Here is a 25,528-nt window from a genome sequence, read left to right on the forward strand (position 1 = left end):
ATATGCAGACAGAATGCCCCTCCCACAGCCACTGCCTCCGCACATCAGCTAAATTATTGAAAACAAGCTCAAAAACAGTGCGCGCTTTTCTGACACTTCAAAGATTGTGACCCCAGGAGCTGTCATCTTCTCAGTGTCTTCAAGAAAAAAAACACAGCCTCCAGATTGGACGAGAGCACTACTTCAACAAGGTTCATTAATCACTACCCACCAGTATGTAAATTTAGATCTAACAGCAGATTTACCTATACACTGTTAAGGGAAATCATCAGTAATAAGTGTAATAGCATGTGTGTGGCAGATTTCAATGCAATAAGGCTAAAAGCAACTGGTGTCCTTCCTGTTGACTTCATAACAAAGCAACATGTTACAGACTGTGGCCTTACCTCACTGTAGGACATGACTCTTCACCTGACATCTGGCGCCCTCTGTTGGTTGGCTGCTGCAAAACACAACATTGGGTTTATGTACAGTCTAATTCAGTGCCCCATGAGGTCTAGAAGTTTCTTGTATTTAACAATAAAATCAGTGCATTGTTACAACAGAGGGTTGTAACATGGTCATTTTGACGACAGTGTACATTCTAAAAAACCCATATTATGCCACTTTCAAATCTATATTATAATGGTGTTTTCAAAGACATACCCGGAGTTGTGTTTCATTCACACATGTTTAAAACACAAATCTTTCTTCAAACAGAAAACACTCTGTTTCACCTTATGATGTCATGTGGTAATACAGGAACATCTTACAAGATCAATGGATGTGCTATTAAACTTCATACAGCTTTATTAGAATTATTTGGATGATTTCAGCCCTGGAATGGCCAATCTTCACTGAACTAAAGGTAAAGGGTAGCTGATAACTATCACTACATGACATCACAAGGTGGAAAAGAGCATTTTGAGCTAATGTGTATAGCTGTGGAATTTGGATTTTAGATTAGGTGTTCTTGGTTAAGCATACTTTTCACTTCTCCCCTTATTTTTCAACGTGCCTGTAATACATCTCTTTTGTCAAATGTTAACACTTCTGGACATGTATGAAATGAGCAGTCTGAACAGAATCCTACTATGAAAACATGAATCGCAAACCTTCTCACAATACATTTCAGAAAGATCATAAGATTTTTGTCAAAGACCATGCAGACCTGCTGGTGAAAGTAACTAGTTTACAATACCACAAGCTTCCCCAAAAAAACGCATTCTCTAGCACATTGTGAGTTTAACGCCATACCAATACTGTCAGATTCACACCTACAGTAAAACAAACAAAAGCATACTAAAAGATGTGAACAAACTAAACATTAACATCCTTAAAACCATTTGAGTGTGACTGTCCCTTTAAGAGCGAACAGTTTGTCTTCTCAGATTGTGCATCACAGGAGAGCAGCTCATTAGAAGCCTTCGTTCCTCACTGTTTCATCGAGTGAGACTGCCAGGCTCTTTAGCTCGCTGTTCTTGATGTTTGTGTTGTTTGTGAAAAACCCATCTGCTTCCTTGTCTCTGGCTGGCAGCGGGTCCACCTCGTCCGTATGCCGCTCGTTTGAAGTCCTGTCTCTAAATCACATTTTTATGCATCCAACTTGTCATCAGTATTCAGGAGAAAGTCAAGGAGGGTGGTTTTTAAATAGCTCCGTTTTGCTTTCATGTGGTGAAGTGGAAACAGCAGGAGGCTTCGGTGTTTTGTAATGTTTATGTTTGGAATAGTTTGAGCAAAATAAATTTACTAAAACAAGTGTCCAAATGGCTAGGGTAGATTAAAACAAGTCCAGCCATTCCACTTCTAGTTCTGAAACCTGAGGCAAGACTTGCTTCTGATCTGGGTTTGGATACTGTGTAATGGTTTAGAAACAGTTAGGCAGCAGTACTAGTTAAGTCACTGGTCCTAATCACATTCTGGTTCATACTATACCCTACCCAGTTTAGACCTGCTTTAGACCTGGTTTGCGTTGGTTCATTCATGTCATAGTTTAGCCCTAGTTCATCCTCATATAGCTGTCAGTTCTGGTCTATTCTGTTATGACATGTAGTTAGTCATTTTAGACCTGGTCTGGCTTTGTTTAGTCCTGGTTTATCAATCTTCAAACTTTCTGTTCCCCATACTTATTTTAGTCCAAATATACCTCTGTTTTACTGGAATAACTGCAGAGTCATCTGTACTTAAAGTAACAAGTACCACCGTTGGATCAGAGAGGCCGTCACGATACAAAAAGCACCAACTTTGCACCAGGACAGAGGGAACACCCTTTTTAACACCTGTGAGACAGTCCTGGAGAAGGTGTCAGACAGTTGGAATCTTCTTCTACAATTATGACATGTTTGAAGTCAATTTTGCATAATATTTTTCTTTTAAGCAGGTAAACAGGTCCTGGCTGATTATAAGAACAGTTGTCAACAGCTAAATCTAAGTTTAGCTGTTCAAAACTGTTCTTAAATATAATAATAATAAGACAGTATTGACTTTTTCAAAAGATAGTTCTGGTTCTTAAGCCTTCAACTATCCTTGGTGTACTCCTATAGCCTTTATACCTTTTAGTTCTGGTTTAGTTCCAGTTTAGTCTTCTTTAGTCTTAGTTTGGTCTTGGTTTGGCCTTGGTTTAATTCTTGTTTAGTCCTGATTTTGTCATTATAAGCAGCAATAAGACACTGAATAACATGTTCACACACCACAGTTCCCCTCACTCATGCCTCACAGATATAGTCTAAAGAGCGTCACAGTAATTATCACTTTAAAAGCATGTCAATGTGTAAAAGACATGAATAAATATAGCGCACCTCACTCACAAAACGCCTGGCAGGTAATTTTCTTCAGGTGCTCTGTGTGTGACAATCCTATGGGGACCGAAGCTAATATTAAAAGGAAATCTGCTCTTCCATAACCCACCACTCCCTGTGTGACTAACTCAATTTATTTAATTGAGATATTTTTGTGACTACTACACAGTGGTGCCGTGACAGCAGAGGGTCAGACAAAGTGTGGTGGAATACAATTATAACCACTATTATATGACTATGATATTAAATCATAGTTAGGGGTGAACTATGTATTTTTTTCTATTGGAGGGTGGAAACAACCTTCTTGTGCCCATGGATATTTGAATTTTTTGGAAATAATGTTCCACAGTATATTAAACTTTAATTAAACTTTGACAAGTATGAAAGAGCATGCCAAATTACTAGTTAGATCTGTAGAAAGGGGAACCAGCACTCACTAACGGTCCATGTTTTTCTATTTTGAAAAACCTGTAATTGTGTAAATGCAAGATAAATGCCATACTGTGGGACATTTTAGGCAAAGAAATTATTGTCCATAGAGATGCTTAATTGAGACAAAATTATATTGCTATAATTCGTTTGTAATATTTTTAATCCTTCTTAAAAATACTGAAATACATTAACTGTACAGTGACATATAAGTACAAATATTATACAATCTATAAGTCCTGTCTTTCATCTCTATTGATTTTGCATAATTCATTAAATGGACACGACACTAAAGCCTAGTCATAGTGGAAAATCGAAGTGTCTTCCAAACCAATTAGAGGAAACCCACTCCTGAATTCTGAACAATGTGTTTTGGCGATGAGGTGAAACGTTAATTGCATTCGCTACAAGTCCTCAGTTAAAAAGGAAGCGTTTTGTTACAGGATATTGTGATTCCATTGTTAATGATTACATGCTATATATAGTCCAGTCATTTCATGTTGTAACTTACTCCCCTGTGACCAATTAATCAACATGAAAGCACAGTCATTGTTGTTCAGAGCATTTGTAATAATTCATTTTAATGGTCTGTTTCTGCTGTCCAAGAAATCATTTTAATTGTCTCATTATAAGTTCCATTAGATAGAAATGGCTTTTGGAAAAACAACAGTATCTGAATTGCTTTGAAGCTTTCCCCTCACCTGTGCGATGCTCCAGGCTCAGGCATGTTTAATGTATCCACAGACGTCTTCTTTGAAACACCTTCAAAAATAGACTATATTATCAAGTGCAGGCTTTGAAGAAATACATTTAATATAATGTGTGGACATATAAATCTTACTTTGTCAAAATCACCCATTTCTTGACTTCACTTGTTGAAAATTGTTAAAGTTTTACTGCAAATTGAAAGGACATTTATTGTTAAAAATAAAACACACACATAAATATACATATATATTGACAGTAGTCAAATGATCAAGCTGAGCAGGTAAAACGGTGAAAACAAAGTAGTGAAAATTAGCAAAATTAAGGCTGTTGAAGGTTACTAAATGCTAATTGGCTAGCTACATGGGCATCATAGATGAAATAAAATACTCTGTCGAACAGGCCGGCATGTTTCTTATAATAATAAAAACATTTCAGTGTTTAGCAACATCAAAATAATATATCTAATTTAACATATGTACTTACCTTTTTGACACAAATATTAGAAATCTTAGAAAATTCAGGTGTAATGAGGGAAAAGTTTACACTTGTGTGGGCGTGTCCGCCTGACTAGGGACGTAATCTTTCCGCCCAGCAAACCCGGAAGCAAGAAGTAAACACCACATTTTCAAGGCTAATGTTTCTATCAGGATTTAGTAACAGCTTTCGTATTTATTGTAGAGTTTTCTCGTCCAAGAGACCGTCAGTTATGTCTTCCATTCACTCGGACAGCGTGAGTGAGGTCCACCAGGTGCCGCTTAACGTGCTCATCAGGCCGTTTCCCCCGGAGCTGGACGAGCAGAAGGTCCAGGGTTTGATGGAGACGATCAAGGTACAAATATAGGCCTAAATATACAAGATAAATTATTTATATAGCCAAGAGGGACCCACTAGTTGTAAGTTACAACTAATGGTATGTAAGTAAGTTTTTTTATTTATATAGCGCTTTTCACAGATATATAATACAGAGCATTATTTATTCACCCCATATCCAGTGGTGGTAAGTTACTATTGTAGCTACAGCTGCCCTGGGGCAGATTGACTGAAGCGCGGCTGCCATGCTAGTTGTCGCCACACCACTTTCATACTGGGCTATGTGAGTGAAGTGCCTGGCCTAAAGGCACAATGACAGTTTTTGTGACTGGCGCCCCCCTGTGGCACCTGATTTTCCCAGTGGTCTCCAATCCAAGTAGTAACCAGGTCCGGCATTGCTTAGCTTCTGAGATCTGATGGGATCATGGAACATGAATATCTCTTGTCTCATTCTATTAAACTTTAGAAGTAACACACTTAAATTCTTCTCAATGACTCTTGATGAAATAAGGAACATAGCCTCTATCCTATAAACATAATCATTATCTTATGTTATGTTAAATTTGAGCAGATATCAACAAAATATTCTACATTGTCTAATCCTGGCTAATCACACATTTTGCTTTATTGTGTAAATGCACCCTGGATATCCTTGTCTAAGCCATTGCTTAACTATGGTTATTTCTCAACAGCTTCCTGTACAACTCTCCATTTATTGTGAGCTCAATATAATGTTTTTATGAAATTATACACAATTACACCATATTTAATTCTGCCTATTAATCATACAATTTGAAATAAATGGTAATAATATATATATATATATATATATATATATATATATATATATATATATATATATATATATATATATATATATATATATATATATATATATATATATATATATATATGATGTGATGTATAGACACCTATTCATAAGATGTATCAATTAGGACCTCAGTCACTCTTTGTTGTGACTGTATTTTAAACTGCTTTCATCTTTGTCCAGAACACTCCGGACATAAGCGTGGTTCCTCCCATTGACGTTCTGTGGATCAAAGGAAGAGAAGGAGGAAATTACTACTACTCTTTCGGAGGCTGTCACAGGTTTGCTGCGTATCAGCGATTACAAATGCCCTCAATCCCAGCCAAAATCATTAAATCTAACATAACAGATCTTAGGACATATTTGGGATCTGCAACACCGGACCTAAAATGACGTCATAGATTTTTTTTACTGACTCTTCCGTACCAGCTGGCGACTAAGATTTTCACTGTACTGACTGAGATCCAATAATGAAAGACAAACAACAACAAATGCTACTTGTATTCTAAAATTAATTAAATGACCTATTTTAAATGTTTTATTAAAGCCATTCAGAGTTTATTTTTATAGGACATTAAAATTTTGTCATATTTGAACCTAAACCTCAACAGGCATGATTTAGCACATTTCTAAGGGACTATCACAATACTGTTTGTATATCGTCATCAGGAAAGTCCCCAAAAATATAGATCAGTTTCTTGGTTAATACTGCCCACCTCTACCTCAGAACTATACCTGCATGGACATAATCCAAACCAAAACTATAAACGTAACATGGAAGAAAAAAATAGATGTCCAAGGTGCGGAGCAATATTTTTGCCAGTAGAGGGAGACATAACTCTACTTAAACACTGGAACAAACCCAAAGATAATTTAATCATAACTTATTTAGTCATTTTAAATCTTTCCACTTACTAAATACCCCATATGTTAAACTCTACGTATCACCACTCCCCTTCTCAAACATGCTGTGCTGTTATGTGAAAATCAGCAATATTGCCCAAAGAAGACTAACCAAAAAACGCAAGTCTACAAAGAATTAAAAAGTGCTTGTGTCTTCAGCACAGGTGTAAGTTTAAAAGTTTCTTGAGATGATGAGAGAGACGTCTTAAAGCAGCCGTAGATTCAGCAGCAGCAGCATCTTGTGTTCTGTCACTGAGATGTTCTTATAACACAGACTTAGTGCACAGCCATCTGTTCTATAGGCTCCCTCCTTTTACCTTCTCCTGCTGTCAGAGGAATCACAGTCAAAGCCCACTGTGCATACAAACACACAGAAATATGATTGTCAGGAGCACGAATACTTTAAGTGTCTATATTATGATTTTTGAATGTAACTGCCAGATTACTATGTAAACTGAGAAACTAAACTACCAAATGTGTAACTGAAATTATTTTATTCATATACTGCACATGGATAATATACTAACAACAATCGTGTAGGTAGATACATTGAAATGTATCATATTTTTATCATGCATTTGAGGCTGAAGACTGTAAGTGGGCAATATGACAAAACATATAGTCTCCCTCCCACCATTAATCACATTTTTTATAAAAACAAATACATATAAACAGAAGTTGTGTTTTGTTTTATTCACACATATTTAACACACAAATCCTGCATATTTAGGTTGAGTTATTCTCTCAAACAGAAAACACTCCACCACCTTGTGATGTCTTGTCAGGAAGTGCTCTACTGTGTTTTTAAAGTCCATACATCTTCACTAGGATCATTTAAATAATTTCCATCATCAATTTCATAGTATCACAAGCTAAAACAGAGCTTTTTGAGTTTGGGATCTGTAGACAAACTAATAAAGGATCACTCAAACACGTGTGAATGAAACAAAACACAACTCCAGGTATGTTTTTGAGGAGGTAACACCATTCTAACATGGCTTAAAACTCACCCGTCAGTTTTGTTTAATATACAGCCTTTAATTGTTGCCATTACAAAAACAACATTTATTCTTCCAAAATGTTAACTCTTCTCTCTGCACCACATACACTTTATGCTATCCCAATCTGTAAATGCTTTGATCATGATTCAATTATAATTAGATAAGACCTTACAATTCAACGTGTAAATAACTAATATTTTGTGGATTTTGTTGAGGCTAGCTTTGAAAGACCATTTGTACTCCTGAAATCATGAATCATTGAGCAAGATGAGAGGAAGGAACTGTACATTAGCCAAATTAAGCACAAGTTAAATAAATAGAGCAAGATAATGGGTTTTGTCATTAATATAAATCATCAAAGTGAACTTTTTGTCAGAATTGGGTGAAGACAAAACTAGGACTGTTGTTGAAGTTGTAACCACATCTACTTTGTAAAGCTTTTTAGATTTTTTTTTTTTTCCACTCCTAAATATTGCACATAGCATTTATGCACTAACTATAAATATCCCAAAGTAATTCATTGCAACAAAGCATCACAATATATTTTATAAATTTTTTTTAGGTTAGGTTTTTTAGGCATGTAGGGAACTATAATATTATGTGGTTTTCCTTAAAATTACTGTATGCAGATTTTGATTTTAAATTCCATAAACATGACCTAACTGTGTCCCCAAATACCATGCAGACATGTTCCAATCAAATGTCGCTTTTACTGCTAACAATTGTAATGCTGATTTGTTCTTGATTACAAAAGCATTGGACTCGATGGTCATGTGATTTGTGTTATAATTTGGTGTTTTGGTTCTCAAGACAAGTATCCAATCAGAATTCAGAATGAGCCTTATATGAGTATTTCATTTGGGTTGCCAGTTTCAATCCTGAAATCCAGTTGGTTTAAACCTAAACCATGTGATAGTGAGAATGAGGGAAACTGTATATGTCTTCTCTATGCAAGTTAAGGCATTGGTAACCAAAGTCAGTTGAGAGTACCTTCTTTAAAACTGTAAGAGCACAGGCTACATACAGTTCCTCTAATTGATGCTAACCTTGAGGGACCAGCCCTGCTCCTGAAATCACTGGACAACAATATGAGAGGAAGGAACTGTACATTAACCGAATCAAGTATAGGGGCACTTCACAGGACATTTCATCTCAGATCCAGGCTCTTTCCTCCATCACCAGCGTCACAAAAACATGCTCCCGACTGCCCACCGCTCTCCCTCTGCGACCATCGAGGAAACACGAACGGGCCCAGGGCGGTCCAGACCCATCGGCCCAAACCAGCTCTAAAATTCTGCTCTGAATCGTCGCGTGTGAGAAGATTTCCTGTGGCTCTCCCTCTGTCTGGAAGTAACCATATCCTCAAAGGGCTTTCGACACGCAACACTGCAAAAACGATGGAAAGAAAGATGAAGAAAAGATGAAAAAACCCGCACCTGTTGCCACACGGAGCCCCCGTCCCTGGGTGGTGTATTTGGGTTTGACTTTGGGGGATTAAAGTCGATTCCAGGGAGCGAAGGGTTAAGAAGAGGAAGTGTTTGTGGTGGCTTTAACAAATGGTCTGGGGCCTCCGTGTCATTCGTCATTTGGAGTTTTACATGGATTTCCCAGTAGCAGCTGTGACACTTTGATTGGAACAGTAAATAAAAAGAAACATTATATTACATTATAAAATGTGACGTTTTGTACAGCGAATATTTCTCACATAATCCATATATTTCTCTGGCCATAATGAATGAATGTTGATGTTATAATAGGCTCCAACATCAAATAATATTATTTTACATTATCACATTATAAAGTTTTTCTGTGTTACATTTTGTAAAGTGGCTGTTATCCAGTAATTATGGTTCATTAATTCCCACATAATCCATCTATTTCTTTGACCATAATGAATGAATATTGCTTTAAATAAAATAGTACCATTACAATTTTTACATCTAACATTTTTATGGCAATTGTTATCCAGTAATTGTGGTTTCATGATTTCTGACTTTATCCATATATCTTTTTTCACCATATTGAATACATTGTGATTTAATAATAATAATATATTTTAAGAGTTTCAAGACACTCAAAGTAGTCACACAGATGAAAATGCACATGCCATTCAGTCTACCAATATACCAAATATTTGCTCTATTTCCAAACATTTTTCCTCAGCTCAATGCCATCTGCTACTTTTACTCCCTATTGATGAGAATCTGAATTTACTATTACTGAATATATTATTATTATTATTTTTCATTAATTAGCATAAATATGTTTTTTAACTGCTCACTTTCAAGTGATTACAATATTTCTGGGACAGTGGACAATGACAGTGTGTGTTTTCATAAATACAGTGTACGGCAGGATAACGGGCCTAGACAAAAATGATAAGGTTCCGGATTGTACATTTTTATTCTGCAATTCTCCATAGAACCTCTTAACCCTGTTGCTGAGATTCCTATACTATAACCTTACAAAAATAATAATAATAAATACACACAAAAATCATTGTAAATATAACATAAAACATTAATAAATTAAGCTATAAATTTAAAATGTGTATTGAGAACCAAATTATAGTTTTCATTTTATTTCAAATTCAAAACATTTAAGCAATTCAGCAAACAATTCAACCAATAGCAGACTCTTTTGTAGTAGAAATCCTTATATTGTGAAATGCCAATTAGTTAAGCCCTCAGATTGATCTTTGGACTAACTACCCGTTACAAAACAGGACTCCCTCGGTCTCTGTTCCCAAATTGAGGTTGAAAAATGATCTCTGGTTAGTGAGCGGGGCCATTTGTTCCACTGTGAGCAGCATTACAGCCCCATGCTTCAGCAGGAGGGAGCTTTAGGTGTTTGGGTCGCGTTGGGCTTCTCACGGCTCCATCCGGAATTCCTCCAGACTCGAAGTGGCTGCCGGCGTGTAATGTGTGCCAGATTTGCAATGCTGTATCCACCCCCTGACCCCAACTATGCTCCCAGCCACGGACAGTCAACCCTCCTCGATATAGCAGTTTCATTTGTGCATGGGTGACAATGCTCTTTGACGCACGATATATTTGCTTTATTTTTTATTCTTCAGGCTTAAAATGCAAGTGTGTCCCAATTTTATTTTATTTTTTATGAAATGTTGAAAGTTGTCCAGCTGTAGGACTATTTACATATTACATAGTCAAATAATATATGGGCTAAAGTAAAGTTAAAAATTGAGACCATTGTTAAAGCAGTTAACAGTTCAAAACTAAAATATTGCATCTTTTGAATGGCCAAAACTCCCCAAAAGGGTGTCCAAAACAGGAAAATGTCATGTGAATGAAAACAATAATTACATGAAACATTTTTGGATCAGTGGCTGCAGTTATATGTGCAAAAACTAAATAATATCAGTTTTTTGGAATTATAAGATTACTTTAAGCAAAATATTTGAATTTAAAGCAAAATAATCACATCTCTTTTTGAGCACGGCCCCTCTGATCACTCATTTCAGACTTTGCATTTTACTTGTCATTTAAGTCATCTAAAAGGTCCAGAAATCAGATTATAATCAGATTTTGGTGTGCATGTGAACAAGGCAGTGGCAGTGTCCATGGCCTATATTACAACATTGTAATATGTCATCTGAGACCCATAGCCCCAACACATGTTTTTAATTGGCTTATACTATAAATCAAGTTCATGTTGTCAAAACTTGTCAGCTCAATATGATTTACATGTCACCTGCTACCGGTCAGATTTTTGTTTCACTGTTTATTGAATACACAAAAACAGCAATTATAATAACGTTAACAGCATGTTTAGAAGGGTGGCATGGGCCAGTAAGACAACAAATATATCATGAGTTTTTCCCCCTCATACTGATTGTTACAATTTTTTATTCAGTTGTATTTTATCTTATTAAAAACAAATAAAGTAGATTTTTAGAGCCAACATTTATTTCTTGCACATAAACAAAAGCTGAGAAATAAAAAAATAATAATAAAATCACCCAAACCTCTAAAAGTCTGAACTCTGCTCAAAGCCACATGCTTTTCAAAATAACTGAATCTCAATTAAGAATTGATTAACAGCACAACTCTACACAATACACATTCAGTTATATGGGCTAGTAGGTCTGTTAGGGTTAGGGTTATACCATACAGTTTAAAAAATTCAATGTTATAAATGTAAAATAATATTCATTGTAAAAACCAAATAGATGCTCCAACCTTGCATATTTTGCCAATAGTGTTAAGTTTCAGTATACTCCAACTAGGCTATGTACTGTAAATCCAGAATAAAATGTTGCTTGATGATTGAAGCTTGCAGTGTTTGAAATGTGGTGTGTTTGGAATAGTTTGTGTGACGTGTGTGTTGTTGCAGCTGAATGCAGTGACTGGAGCAGCATTTCAGACGGGACACCTACAAATGTGCCACCTCTTTGTTGTTTTAAACTCAGGCCAACAAACACACAGATCCTTGTCATTCCAGAGGTCATCTGTTGAGCATTCAGCCCCACAAAACTTTCACCTCCACACACCACTTGCTTTTGTTAAAGGGAGGTATAGGCTCGTAAAGTGAGCTTTGGACTACTTCAGATGGGACTACTTATGTCTGCAATTTTATATATACATTGCAATAGGGCAATATGAAAAGATAAGGGCCTCAATGAAGTTTCCCCTTTCTGTCTTAATCCTCTGCTGTGCCATGTGTTCCAGATAAAAACATGTTTAATGGGATTGAAATAACACACAACAAAACATACAGCATGGCCCTAATTTGTTTTTTTGCCCTACAACATTTAACATGACTTCCCGAGGATATTCAAATCACTGAAGTTCTTGGTAAATTTCCTTATCATTTCCAATGGAAATGTGTGAGTTCTTCAGAGAAACAGGATTTACATTTGAGGACTAGACGTCTATAACCTTCACTAATATACTTCTGTCAACCTGCAATGAGCCTTATATGCAAATCAGGAAACTTCACTTCAGCAGGCACTTTCAAATACATATCTGAGCACATTTTGCTGCAGCTTGAGCTTGTGAGGGCTCCTCCCCCGCGGTTATAAGAGTCCAGCTGACCGGTACTGACCATTCCTCCGGAGTTCTCCCCACTCGGACTCCTCTGCACCTGGGGAGGTTTGAAGAGGGTGTTTTTGTGATTGTACAGTTCCGCACTGATGGAGGTTTAGCATCAAGACTCTCTTCGTGGGACTTGAAACTTGGACTAAAGGCTGCTGTGAACTGTTACCATGGCGTTCGCCATTATGCGTCCAGTGGCCACGCACTTGATCTACTCAGACTTCACCATGACCTCAGAGGACGAGGACAAGTGCAGCGAAAGCGACGGCAGCTCTGAGCAGAGTTTCTGTGGGTTGGAGAAGCGCCGGAGGACCGGCCGTAAACAGGACGGAGACTCTGCGGTCATCAAACAGCGAAGCGCGGCCAACGCCAGAGAGCGCGGCCGGACCCAGAGCGTAAACACGGCCTTCACGGCTCTGCGGACTCTCATCCCCACAGAGCCCGTGGACAGAAAACTCTCCAAAATCGAAACGCTGCGGCTTGCGTCCAGTTACATCTCACATCTGGCCAACGTGCTGCTGCGTGGAGACGGCGGCGCCGACGCACAGCCGTGCCTCGGAGCGCACGAGGGAGGAAACGGACCCAAGCCTCGGACCATCTGCACTTTCTGCCTCAGTAACCAGAGGAAAGGGGTGAGTGAAGTTTATATTTTATGAGCAGTACTTTCTCTTACAAATGTAATGAAAATCAACATTCATTAGCATCTCCCTCATTTCATGCCACGTTAGCTCCACCTCTGCGCGCCTTAATTAGACTAATGGAATTACACACTAGACACTTGTTTAAAGCCACGTAACCGAACAGTGAATGTGATGCACTAAAGTGCGTGTCTGTATCTTGTGTCTTGCAGATAAAGGACGGGAAAGACTGTTTAAAAATGCGTGGACTGGCCCCATTGCGCGCGAGACGCTAAAATCATGGACATGAACAACTGTAACTCCTCAGTCTCTCAGGGAAGTCAAAGCTGGTCTTACACAACACTAGCGCTCGTGGACACATGCTGGATACACTATGGACACAAACTGATATTTATACTTGACTGAAAAGTAGATCAAAATGCAGTGCATTTGCTTGAGTTTTGTCTTTTTGAAAAAGTTTAAAATAAAGATTTATTTTATCAAAATAATTAGTTTGTGTTTTGGATAAATGTATGTTAGACAGACTAGTCCTGCACTAAACTCCCTTAATATCCTCTTGTTACATGTTAACCTTAACTTTTAAACATTAGTTAGCTCTATAGGCTCACTTACTTACACTTTTGTCCTCTTCTTCCTTTTCATACATTTTGACAAATGGCTGTCGATGCATCAGACTGAAACGATGATCTTGTTAAATGTCTGTTGTGTCTTCATGGACATGACACTCTACCCACTCACTGTACTCAGTCTTACTAAGACGTTTGTTATGAGGCTCTGCTTCACTGTTTCCACCGTCACGCTGCGGTGTCATTTTTCCAAAATTGTGTTTTTTGAAGTCTGTTATCAATTAGTCACGGAAAATAGTAGCCCACCCTCTGCCCACAGAGCCTCCAGCAGCTGTTGGTCTGTCACAGGGATAAATCATGGCCAGCACAGACGTACAGGGCGCAGGGTCAAAGGTCATAGAGGAGGAAGAGGAGTGAAGCTTGTTGATGTGTAATCGAGGACGAGGACGATCCAGCAGAGGTTTAATGATGTCAGTCTGATTCATTTGCTCAGGGCCATAAATCACAGTCTGTGGGACTCAGTGGTGGGAGTGTGGAGCTGCTCTCTCGGCCTGTCCTGGTTCAGAGCAGGGGTCCTCTCTCCCCCCTACCTGCCCCACTACGACTAATTGGAGTTTGTCTTCTGCCAAATTCTGCCTCTCTCTCGGAGCAGCGGGCCTCCTGCAATGGCTCCCTAAGGCTCCCCGCGGCAGGAAGATGTCACGGAGGCACAGGAAGGGAAACAGCACGGGTCGACCTCCGGGAGGCGCTCTCTGTGCGGCCGGCTCTGGGTCAGCGCCAGCCCTGACATCAGCCCTGACTTCAGCCGGGACCCAGATGTCCACAAGTCTCAGTCTCAATAAGTGTTTTTGTTTAGCTCAACACCAGGTATAGGCTCTGGAGCATCTCAGGAGATAAGGAGGAGAGGATTAATATCACAGCGGAGCCACAGCTGCCCTGGGGTACACTGATGGATATGAGGCTGCCAATTACATTGGTCCCTCCAAACACCACCAATAACTCACACACACATTCATACATTCATACTGGTGGGTGAAGTTGCCCGAGGACATAATGACAGAATGGTGTTGCCACATTATTTATATAACTGCATATCAATATACTTGTCACAATAAACTTGGCAGTGATGTATGATAGCCTTTAATTGACTATAACGGAAAAAAAGTAAATTCTTTATTAAGAAAAATGTATTATAGCAGTCCAAGATTTTGTTGCAATAAATGAAATTGCAATTCAAATGGCCACAATTTTAAATATTTATATTGAAAAAATTATATATATATATATATATATATATATATATATATATATATATATATATATATATATATATATATATATATATATATATATATATATATATATATAAAACATTTTATGTCATTTGCAATCAACATACTATTCTTTCAGGTGTTCTGTATCAATGTAATAGTTGAGATCTACACAAACGTGTCAAAATGCATGTGATAATACTAGTATTCCTGTCTTCTCTCAAATTTCTATATTGATGGCTTGATTTTTATTACTGGCAATCTTCAATCAGTTAAACTTTATTTATAGAGCCCTTTACAACACTCAAAGTGACCAAAGTGCTTTACATTTAAATCAACACAATATAAAAACATGCAATCAATAATTCAGAACAAAATCTTTGCAACTGAATATATTTCCCAAATTGTTAAAGGTGCATTATGAAACTTTTCTGGTGGAGGGTCTGTCAAAAACTTTTGTCCATGGAGATGCCATTACTTTGTCTGGAATGTTCTACATTAAACCTTTCTATCTTCACGGAGGCCAATCCAGACCAAGTAACAAGTCAGATCTGTGGAGAGGCAACCACACTCACAGTCAGTATGCCTGTTTTTCTGTGTATTTTTGACTTATAAAACCACCTGCAATTGAATAAATGTAAGGTAGAACTGTTTAATGTCATACTGTGGAACATTCTAAGCAGAGTATTGACATATTTATAGAAACAGGTAGTCAACGGACCCCTAACCAAAAGCTCCAATTCATTACACTGATTTTATATGAGCAGTTTTATGAAACCAAAATTCATCAGGTCTAAATGTGAAATCACTTCATCTGAACATCCTTGGTCAGTGTGTGTGTGTCTAACAGGTCTGACAGCCTCCTCCAGGGGACCACAGCTCAGCGCTCTGCTTTACGGCCTCCTTTGGTTTACTCTTCCTCTCTTCGGCCCCAGAGGAGAGTTAGCACAGGAAGTATTTGAACAGGGATGAAATAGCACTGATGATGAGACCTGCTCATCCTGCCAGAGACTTCAAAATGTGCTGCGTTCACTGACTTTGCCTCAGTGCGGGGAATGTGGAATGTTGTCTGTGTAATCCCTCAGCTGTCCATGCAGGTAGGGCCCATAGCATTTTGAAAACGTTTGTGCAGTTTTCTTTTGCTTTTGCTATGTTAAAGATGCACTGTGTAATTTTCTGGTGGAGGGTCTGTCACGTCACATGCATGCTTCTATGGATATGTCTTTGCTTGGCCTGGAATGTTCCACAATATGACATTAAATGGCTCTACCTTACAATCATTTAATTACAAGTGGTTTTACAGCTCAGTCATTCTGACTGTGAGCGGGGTTGCCTTTCCACAGATCTGACCTGTAACTTGGTCTGGTTTGGTTTCCATGAAACTACATAGACCATTATTCATTGCTCCCTTTCAGTGTAGCCAACTAAATAGTCAGTACTAAAAGCTTCAATCTGAATAATTTGAAGAATGCAAAATTATGAATTATTAATACTAAAACATCATTGTGGCCATTAAAAAGCAGCATTTGTCATAAGCCCTTAATTTTGCAATAAAGATTAGACAGTGATTTATTTCATTAATTCCTTTATTTACAAAATATTGTAATCAAGAATACAATTGTCTCTCAAAACTTGGAAAAAAGTAACTTCTATCCTACACACATATGCTTTGTGAAGGCACAAAACAGTATTAATATATAATATCTTTCTTTTCCATCCAGGCATGAGGTAGAAGTAATCAATTGAAATAATGGCAATTTCAATTATGGACCAAATAATAGTGATTTTCATCATATGAGCAGCTCTAACTTCTCCCAAAAACATTCACGATTTTCAGAGTGCTGTGCAAAAAGGTCCTTTGTCAACACAGAGGAAAAAAACTTAATAGATGATGCAGAAAAGGGAAGGAAGTGGAGTTCTTCACCCATCATCTGTGCAGCTCGGTCCCAGATGGGTGCTTCGCTCCCCCCCCCAGAGCAGCCCTACCAACAGCCCCTGCTCCAGACATGCACATGCTCATACTTATAGTGCTCTTAAACACAGAGCTGTAGACCGGATACAGGGAGAGAGGACAGGAATGTTACTCAAGTACTGTTCTTACTAAATCATTTGTTTAAAAAAATACTTAAGTAGAACTTTAAAATAATCAGTGTAAAATAATACTGATTCATTTTTTTGACACTCATTTATATAAGGACAGAAATAAACATGAAAACAATCCTAAATCAATGAAAAGCCATTGATTTAGTATTGTTTTCATGTTTATTTCTGTCCTGTCAGACAATACAGTCAAGTGTATTTACCTTGTTTACATGTTTCGGCTTGTAGCTGCAAGGCATCTTCAGAAATATCACTGGTGTGGGTGGTGATGTGCTGAAAAGGAAACATCAGGGAGACTCACCAGAACACAAAAAGACAAAGCAGAGCAGGAAAACCTAAAATCTGCCATATCAGACCACTGTAAAAGAAATAACCACATTATGGATTGGGACGGGGCTCGGGTCATTGGATTGGAGAACAAGTTCAAACACTAGATCCGGGAGGCCATCGAAATCAGGAAACGAGGCACGGACAGCATTAACCGTGATGATGGGGCATTCCTCCTTTCACACACCTGGGACACCCTCCTCCAAAGAACACCAGGCGACGGGAGGTGTGGTCAGTCTGAGCAACCTGCCAGGTCAGTCAGGTTGATGTAACAACAGTAGTTATTCGACACATCACCACCAACACCGGTGACAGTTCTGAAGATGGCTTGCAACCACTAAAACATGTCAACATGGTAAATACACTTTACTGTATTGTCTTTAAAAAAGAACCCAAGAAGTATCATGAGTAACATCTTTCATTAATATCCTTCATTATCCTTAAGCCTACACCAGATCACATCCAATTTGCATACATGTATTGTACTGATCAAACACAAGCTTAAGACCCAATCCTTTATTTCCAATTAATGACCAAAAATAGGAAGTAATTGGCATTAGGTATGTTATAATTAAACAAAACCTGACCATTTGTCTTACGTTTTTAACATGAACCGCTGAAATTTGCAGATTTACTACTGTACATCTGGGATCGACCTATAGTGCTAAGAATACACAGTAAATCCTGATAGATTTTTTTTTAACATGGGAAACAGATGGCCTTACTTTCAAAATTAACTAGTATATAGCATAGTATAGAATAAAGTGTGTATTCAACTTCAGTAATTCATGTTAGGTTCCACCAGTAATTAACAAAGTATCAAGTATAGCCTAATTGTACTATAGTAATTTTAATTTAATGTATACTTCAACAAGAGTATTTACTTTTTTAGCCTGACTGTCTTTAACTCTGTGCAGCATTTTCTAAACTGCTGTGTTTATAAAATGGGCTAAATAAATAAAGTGTATTGGATATTTTAATCAAGTAAGAGCAAATACATATAGTCATAAAATACACAAATATGAAGAAAATACACCTGAAAGTATACCCTATAGACTTTATTACAAAAGCTACTCAAGTAAATGTAACAGAGTACAGGACTGCCCAATTAATCGCAATCAAATCAGAATCGCAATTTGAGTTGGCGCAAATATCAAGTGTAGTCCTTATATTTTGGACTTCTACAAACATGAAGTGTATGGGATTCTTGTAGTAGTTTAGTCTCAAATGTTGGTGGAAGAAGTACTCAGTTTTGTTACTTAAATAAAAGTACAAATACCAGAGCAAAAAGTTCTCAAGTAAAAGTATCACATGCAATAATCTACTTAAGTAAAAAGACTTAGACAAACTTTATTGATCCACAAGAGAAATTACTTGGACACAGTAGCTCACACATCACAATATAAGATAATAACAAAGAGTAAAAATATAAATGGTAATAATACATTCTAAATAAGTTGCAAAAACATATCAAGAGACTGGTGTCAAAAAGACATAATTCTATAAATGTGTATGTACAAGTCAAAATAAAATAAGTAATAAAAATATCTCAGCTATATACAAGAGGTCATTGGAAAACAGTGCAAAGATGATCTGATGACTGACAGGACATAGGGTTATCTGTTATATAAGGGTGAGTTGTTGTACAGTTGTAGGGAGTATTGTCTGTTACACAAGGGTGAGTTGTTGTACAGTTGTAGGGAGTATTATCTGTTACATAAGGGTGAGTCGTTGTATTGTTGTATGGAGTATGGTTTGAATGTAGTCCTGTATCTCTCACTGTTTGAGTGGAGCTGTAGAAGCCTATTGGAGAATGAGCTTCTCTGCCCTCTATATTAGTACCTGTACCTATTTAAAAATGTATTTTAGTATTTTACAGTATTTTATGGTCTAATAAAGCTTGAAATTGATTGATTTTGATACTGATTTGTGCTGAATTTTGTTCAACAGAAACAACTGAACTGATTTTTTTTCCTATCTGTTTTTCTCTATATATCTTTGTTTGCTTCTACGAAAGTATAAAAAATAAACCCTTAGCTTTTTCAGCAGGTCTCAGACAACATTAAAAAATACTTTTACTTTTCAGTCCAGTTAAAAATATAGTGGAGTAGAAAGTACACCTTCTGTTAAATGTAGTAAAGTAAAAGTAAAACCTATCCACTTTAAAATTTACAGCACTTAAGTAAAGTACACATATCTAAAATTTATATTTAAGTACAGTACTTAATTACTAATGTTATTTATCGTTATGTATGTTGATGTTGTTTACACTCTGAACAGAATCCTACCTTTTAAACATATATCGCAAAACAAAACAAATCGCAATCGCAACACAAAAACACATGTACATTATCTTCCAAAATCGTGCAGCTCTAGAGTATATGCCAGTGAGTACTAACCACCTCTGGGACCAGCTGAGACAGAGCCTTGTGTTCAGACGAAATGTCAAATAGAAAATAAATGGAGCCGATTCTCTTTGTGTCTGGAGCAACAATACATCACTTCCCTGTTGAACTGACGTGATCACTTTAGCAGAGCTGAGGAAGTCTGTACAACCGTCATCTGAGTTTGAGAGCATCATAGGGGCATGTCACTGCATCTAGTTCAGTTTGATTTATATGAGAAGAAGCAGCACGATTTTAGGATTACAGCATTACTGACCTTGATGGAAAGAAAGAGAATTGTTTTTCAAACCGAGGTAAGGGGGTTAGAATTGGCTCATCTGTCCGTCTCAGTTGGGAAGTGTGTCTTGTCCATTTGGCATTTGATTCGACTCATCCATAAATGCCACTGAGGCACCGTGTCAGGAGCAGTGCCAACCACAGTCACAACATAATCATAAAAACTATTCATTACATTATATATGTGTGTGTGTGTATATATATATGGATGTGTATATATATTATGCTAGTCTCAACAGAGATGAGGGATGGGCATTCGATTAAATTGTCTTAATCGATCATTGGGAGACTTAATGATCGATTTTTAATTAATCATTATTGTTTTTATCTTTAAATTATCATCATTATTATTACTTATTATTATTATCAACTTTATGTTGCAGTAACCAGGATACTGCATATACATGTACCATGACAAAACCGGGATACTCAAAAAAACCTGATCATGCCGGGAATACTGAAGTGAATGTAAATGCACTCACTGAGTGGTACAGTGATCTCCAAGGAGCCAGAGCCCAGACTTGGGACTGTGAGGCTGCAACTCCAGTGTTTGTGTCAGAGACAACCTTGTCTCCTTACACTACACACAGTAACCTACACTCGCTTTGTCGATTAAAAATGAACGTGATCGGAAGGATCAATTATCGATTAGTCGACTAATCATGCCCATCCCTAATGGAGATGTTACTGCTTTGCCAAGAATGTTCCTTATTCTGGCATTTTACTTATCTCTATGCACACAAAAAGAATAATTGTGAATATTGATTCTTTTCGCAACAGTCGTAACACAAGATTGTTTTTGTTATATTGCTATTGACTTTGCAGCTGATGTCATCAGTATTACTGGTGGTGTGATGCTAATTGTAGGCACTGCTCTGTCTGAAGCTCTGTTACTCAAATTACACTTTAATCTGAGCTCTATTTTAACACAATTTGACCAGAAAGAGCTGAACTAGTTAAAACTACAAATGTTAAGGTGATTTGTGCTGTTAAACAAGGCACACACTAGCTAGCATTAGTCAACAGTTTTTCTGTTAGTCACTCTCACTTTTTTGTTGAAACATTTTAACTAAAACATTTATATTTTTTCTTGAGTTTTCAGGCAGTCTTAAAAAATGTGTGCATTGCTAATGTATGCATTGTGTCCCCATGGTAATTAATGAATATTCTTCCCAAAGTGATACACTCCTAGTGCAATGTCACTGCAAAGAATTACTTAAGAATCAAACCTTGTTTAATCCCATTGGACCAGTGAATACTGTCAGTGTGTCATTTGGCAAGACACCAGTTTTCCTATATGTGATACCTGGGTGACTGGTGGAGGTCCGATGGTGCAGACTGACAGAAGTATCATCACCAGGCGAATGAATAAATAATGCAATGTAAAATGTAAGTGCATTATCATTATTATAGCTGACACTGTGCCAGCTTGTCTAATAGATCACATACCATTATTATAATTTCATCAGAACCCTCAACTAACCACTCATTGTAAAACTGATTAATGACATCCTCACACAGGAGTAGCTCATGTCTGCTCCAACACACAAGAACAATAGATTTTATGTGCCAAAGTTTCTGGCAAGCCCCTAAAACACGGAGTAGAGGGGCGGGCCGCTCTGAGAAGGAAATCCCAAAGAAGAAATTAGGGAAAACAATCGGAGCCATCATCACAACACGACTGGGCTCCAAAACAATCTCACAATCAAAGAGCAGCAGAGGATCGGAGCAGAGCCAGAGGTGAGAGCAGAGACACCCACCTACAGGGGTTCTACTTCCTCTGAAACAATCGTCAACGCAATGAAGCTCCGTCAAAAGGAAAGAATGCGGGACAAGTCGAATGCATGGCGCAAATAGTAGATAAAAGAAACGTGTCATTTGTTTTATCCTACCAACGTGAAACTACGTAACTTCCCTCTTTCCCTCGTCCCTTTTTGTCAGCGGTTTGGCAGGCTTTAAGACTGATTCCCTTCCTTTCACAACCAGCCATTGCACATTTTGATAGGAATGTATTGTCCATTGATACAATGACAATGTTAAGATTTGAAGTGGTGGCTCTTTGGTTAGAGGGCAGATCTAAACCCCCTGTCACATCAGTTTCTGGTGGGTGGTCCGGCAACTGCTTGTGTATTTCAAGATGTTAGTCACTGTATTGACATATTACTCATCTATCGTGCATCTATTTTTTATTTATTTATTTCTAAATGGTTTCTTGAAAACATGCTTTCTTACTGTGAACAGAGTCGCCTCTCCACAGCTCTGACTTGGAACATGGCCTTACTGCATCACCTATATGTTTCTATAGAGATGGATTTGTTTAATGCCATACCGTGGAACATCCTCTTCGAAACAAACCGGTGGTAAAGGGCACACACAAGTAGAGCACCTTTAATAAAGTATAGACAAGAATATTGGTCTACATCACAAGCACCAGTAATGATTTGATTCACATGGTCATGTATTCAGCTTTTTGAATATCATGTTCCAATGCTCTCCATACTGTACTAAGAAGATTTCGACTATGTGAGATAGGGTTGTAGCTAATTTCAACCTCAAGGGGTCAGTAAAGAAACAATTAATGATTGGTTTGGCTGAGGGAGGGCAGCATTCAGTTTCATTCTTTAAACATATAACAGACAATATGTAAGAGATGACAAATACCATCATGTTTTAGCTCTGGTCTTTTAAAAGTTTGTTTTTAACTGCAAACCCTGTGTAAGGGCAGTGAATGGACGTCACAGAAATCATTTTGATTCTCCAAGGAACACAGCTGAACTCTAAAAATAAAACTTGAACTGAATCAAATTAAAGGTGCATTATGTAACTTTTCTGGAGGACGCTCAGTCACCTGCTTATCTCCAGAGATGTTATTGGTTTGCATAACATGTTCTACATATGGCATTAAACATCTACTTCCATGAACACAAGCACTTGATGACAGCGGGCCAAGTTACAGGTCAAATCTGTAGAGAGTGACCCCGCTCACAGAAGAATGCATGTTTTTCCAGCTATGTTTGTAGCAAAAAATGCCATAATGAGGAACATTCCTGGCAAAGCAATAACATCTCCATGACACAAACAGGTGTCCAGCCCTCCACCAGAAAACTTACATGCACCTTTAATTATAATAAAACTATTGAATAAACTAGGATCCATCAACAAAACTGACAAAAATATCCCAATTACACAAGTATCAAAATTACATTTCTGAATTGTGTGTAAAAGTGTGTTTAAAATGTATGTATTTATTTATTATTATCATTTTAGATATTATTTTATTTTAATATGATTTACATGACCAGTATTTTTTTCATCCATCTTTATAGCTCCTATAGTTATGCCAATGTGAATGTAGGGCACTGTATATCTGTCAGTCCATAGTCAACTTTTATATCCTTCATGGGAAAGTGTCTGTGAAGGACCTGGGGTGAGGGGGAGGACGAGGGGGGGTGGGAAGAGGAGGGGGTGAGTGGGAGGAGGGGGGGTCGGGGCGGAACCATTGGGACATTTTATTTCAGCAAACCCAGCACACAGTCAGAGGATTTCCTCAATCAGGGCTAAAGAGTGCGCTGTGAACAAGCTCGCTGACAGAAACATGTAGTGCAGTGGAGGCAGCTGGCCACACTAACAACCTCTGGGATTTAGTGTGGCGTGCAATAGCCCCCTCCATCAGCACATGTACAGTACTGCTTCTCAACCAGGGGTATGTGGACCAAGGGGAGAGCTTTGCAGGGGGTACTTAGGTGGAAATATTTCAAATATTTATATAGGTTCACTATGCTAATTTTTTGGTCTGCCACGAGCTTGTTTTCATGGAGACACCTATTGGTGCACTCCACAGTGTGACATTAGACATGTGTATCTATGGAAACAAGTAGATCACCAAGCAAGGTCAGATTTGTGAAGAGGTGGAGATAGTTACAAATTACATATCACATCAAATGTTTTATTGTATTCATATAGTACAGTGCTTGTAGTATTCTATTATGGACAAGATGACCCCCACTCTAAATTAGACTCATATTCTGTTGAGAACCTGGGCAAATAGGTGATTTTGTAGACAAACATATAACAGTTTTAATTTATTTTTTAATATAGGAGCCAATATTCCAATAATACTACTGAATGTGATCATTTTTAACAGTAATGTGGCTATGTGCACACTCTAAATAAGATTATTATCTGATTTTTGGAATTATAAGAACATTAAAATGAATTGAAAACAAACCTTAAATGTTAAAAAATCTGATAATAATTGAAGAGATTTTGATGTGCCTGTGAACATAGCCGCTAACAAGCCTCAGGATGTTATTATATTTGTCCAACCACACCAAAATGTGCAAAGTCATCTAATATACCTACAATTCAACCTCAGTTGTAATTCAGCACTATACATACCAAAAGAATGTTGTGATTTGATATAAACAGACTACAGCAATAGTTTATAATCATATAAAATTGATAACATGACATTATAGAAGCAAGAATCTGTGATCTAGATTTTTGATCTAGTGTCCTATATGGGGAAACACATAAACACTGGGCATGTCCGGATGTGGTGGGCAATACCATTTTACTTCATTGAAAATGCACCAACAGCAAAACAAAGTGGTACTAAATGTGTACAGGAATACACAGACCAGCGTGTGTCTTGTTTGTGGTCTCTCCCTGACACAGATATTCTTCCTGAACATAAATCTAAAGGCTCACAGCTGCAGCAACCCCCAGAGCTCTACTGTAAAACTCACATTTACACACACACACACACACACACACACACACACACACACATACTACACTGTAAAAAACAATGTATAAGCAACATGGGTTAAAGCTGCATTTCGTAACTCGTGTTAGCTCAGAGTTACAGCAAAACCAGAGCTCTACTGTAAAGAAAATATTTACACACACTACATTGTAAAAATTAATGCGTACATAATATGGGTTAAAGGTGCACTGTGTAACTTATCAGGCTGGGGGTCCGCTACCATGGAGATGCTATTGCTTGGCCTGCAGTGTTCCACAATATGCCTTTATTCAAATATGGGTGTTTTCAAAATCAAATCAAAATACCTTTAAAAATATGCATTCTTACTGTGAATGGGGTTGCCTCTCTACAGATCTCACCTGTTGGCATCTGCTACCTGTTTCTATGGAGAAAAATTGAAAAGTTTAATACCATATTTTGGAATAATAAAGGTAAAGCAATAATATCTCCAGGGAGACTGGCGGGCCCTTTACTAGAAAGGTTACGCAGTGCACTTTTAACATAACTAAATGAATGATAGTTAATTTGAAACAGTTTGCAGTGGTACAAAGTTGTTCCTAACTTACCTTATGCAGGCAGAGCATCTGAACTGTGTGTTTATAAGTGCATTTTACAACTTTCAGAAGCCAGAGTTTTGCTTTCTCGGTATGTTACATCAACTACGAT

At 37.6% G+C, this 25,528-nt stretch overlaps 3 protein-coding genes across 4 annotated transcripts in view; 2 read left to right on the forward strand and 1 right to left on the reverse strand.

Annotated features, from left to right (window-relative positions):
* The window catches only part of LOC110164508 (tubulin alpha-8 chain-like), a 113,912-nt gene extending 109,391 nt beyond the window's left edge, over positions 1-4,521 (reverse strand). The window contains exons 1-4 of the mRNA XM_055165491.1: positions 4,398-4,521; positions 4,048-4,102; positions 3,908-3,968; positions 387-442 (exon numbers count right to left, since the gene is read on the reverse strand). Coding sequence (XP_055021466.1) covers positions 387-418 — 32 coding nt within the window. The 5' untranslated portion in view covers positions 419-442; positions 3,908-3,968; positions 4,048-4,102; positions 4,398-4,521. The remainder of the gene's footprint in view (positions 1-386; positions 443-3,907; positions 3,969-4,047; positions 4,103-4,397) is intronic.
* srxn1 (sulfiredoxin 1 homolog (S. cerevisiae)) lies at positions 4,419-6,149 on the forward strand. Of its 2 annotated transcripts, XM_020929943.2 has the most exons (3): positions 4,419-4,524; positions 4,593-4,743; positions 5,737-6,149. In XM_020929943.2, the coding sequence occupies exons 2-3, from the start codon at positions 4,621-4,623 to the stop codon at positions 5,944-5,946; spliced, it is 333 nt and encodes a 110-aa protein (XP_020785602.1). In that variant the 5' UTR covers positions 4,419-4,524; positions 4,593-4,620; the 3' UTR covers positions 5,947-6,149. The 2 variants fall into 2 exon arrangements, with proteins under 2 accessions (XP_020785602.1, XP_055021470.1); XM_055165495.1 differs by having other exon boundaries at positions 4,495-4,743.
* A 939-nt stretch (positions 6,150-7,088) lies between these two features.
* tcf15 (transcription factor 15) lies at positions 7,089-13,637 on the forward strand. The gene is made up of 2 exons (XM_020929917.2): positions 7,089-13,143; positions 13,362-13,637. The coding sequence occupies exons 1-2, from the start codon at positions 12,682-12,684 to the stop codon at positions 13,422-13,424; spliced, it is 525 nt and encodes a 174-aa protein (XP_020785576.1). The 5' UTR covers positions 7,089-12,681; the 3' UTR covers positions 13,425-13,637.
* The last annotated feature ends 11,891 nt before the right edge of the window (positions 13,638-25,528 follow it).

The sequence above is a fragment of the Boleophthalmus pectinirostris genome, unplaced genomic scaffold (assembly GCF_026225935.1).
Source record: "Boleophthalmus pectinirostris isolate CB_2022bp ecotype Guang Dong unplaced genomic scaffold, ASM2622593v1 HiC_scaffold_8, whole genome shotgun sequence".
In the NCBI taxonomy this organism is placed as follows: domain Eukaryota; kingdom Metazoa; phylum Chordata; class Actinopteri; order Gobiiformes; family Gobiidae; genus Boleophthalmus; species Boleophthalmus pectinirostris.

Coding starts and splice junctions, on each gene's coding strand:
- srxn1 (XM_055165495.1), top strand. CDS start 4,549: ATGTTTCTATCAGGATTTAGTAACAGCTTTCGTATTTATTGTAGAGTT. Junction 4,744..5,736: donor GTTTGATGGAGACGATCAAG/GTACAAATATAG, acceptor ATCTTTGTCCAG/AACACTCCGGACATAAGCGT.
- tcf15 (XM_020929917.2), top strand. CDS start 12,682: ATGGCGTTCGCCATTATGCGTCCAGTGGCCACGCACTTGATCTACTCA. Junction 13,144..13,361: donor TCAGTAACCAGAGGAAAGGG/GTGAGTGAAGTT, acceptor TGTGTCTTGCAG/ATAAAGGACGGGAAAGACTG.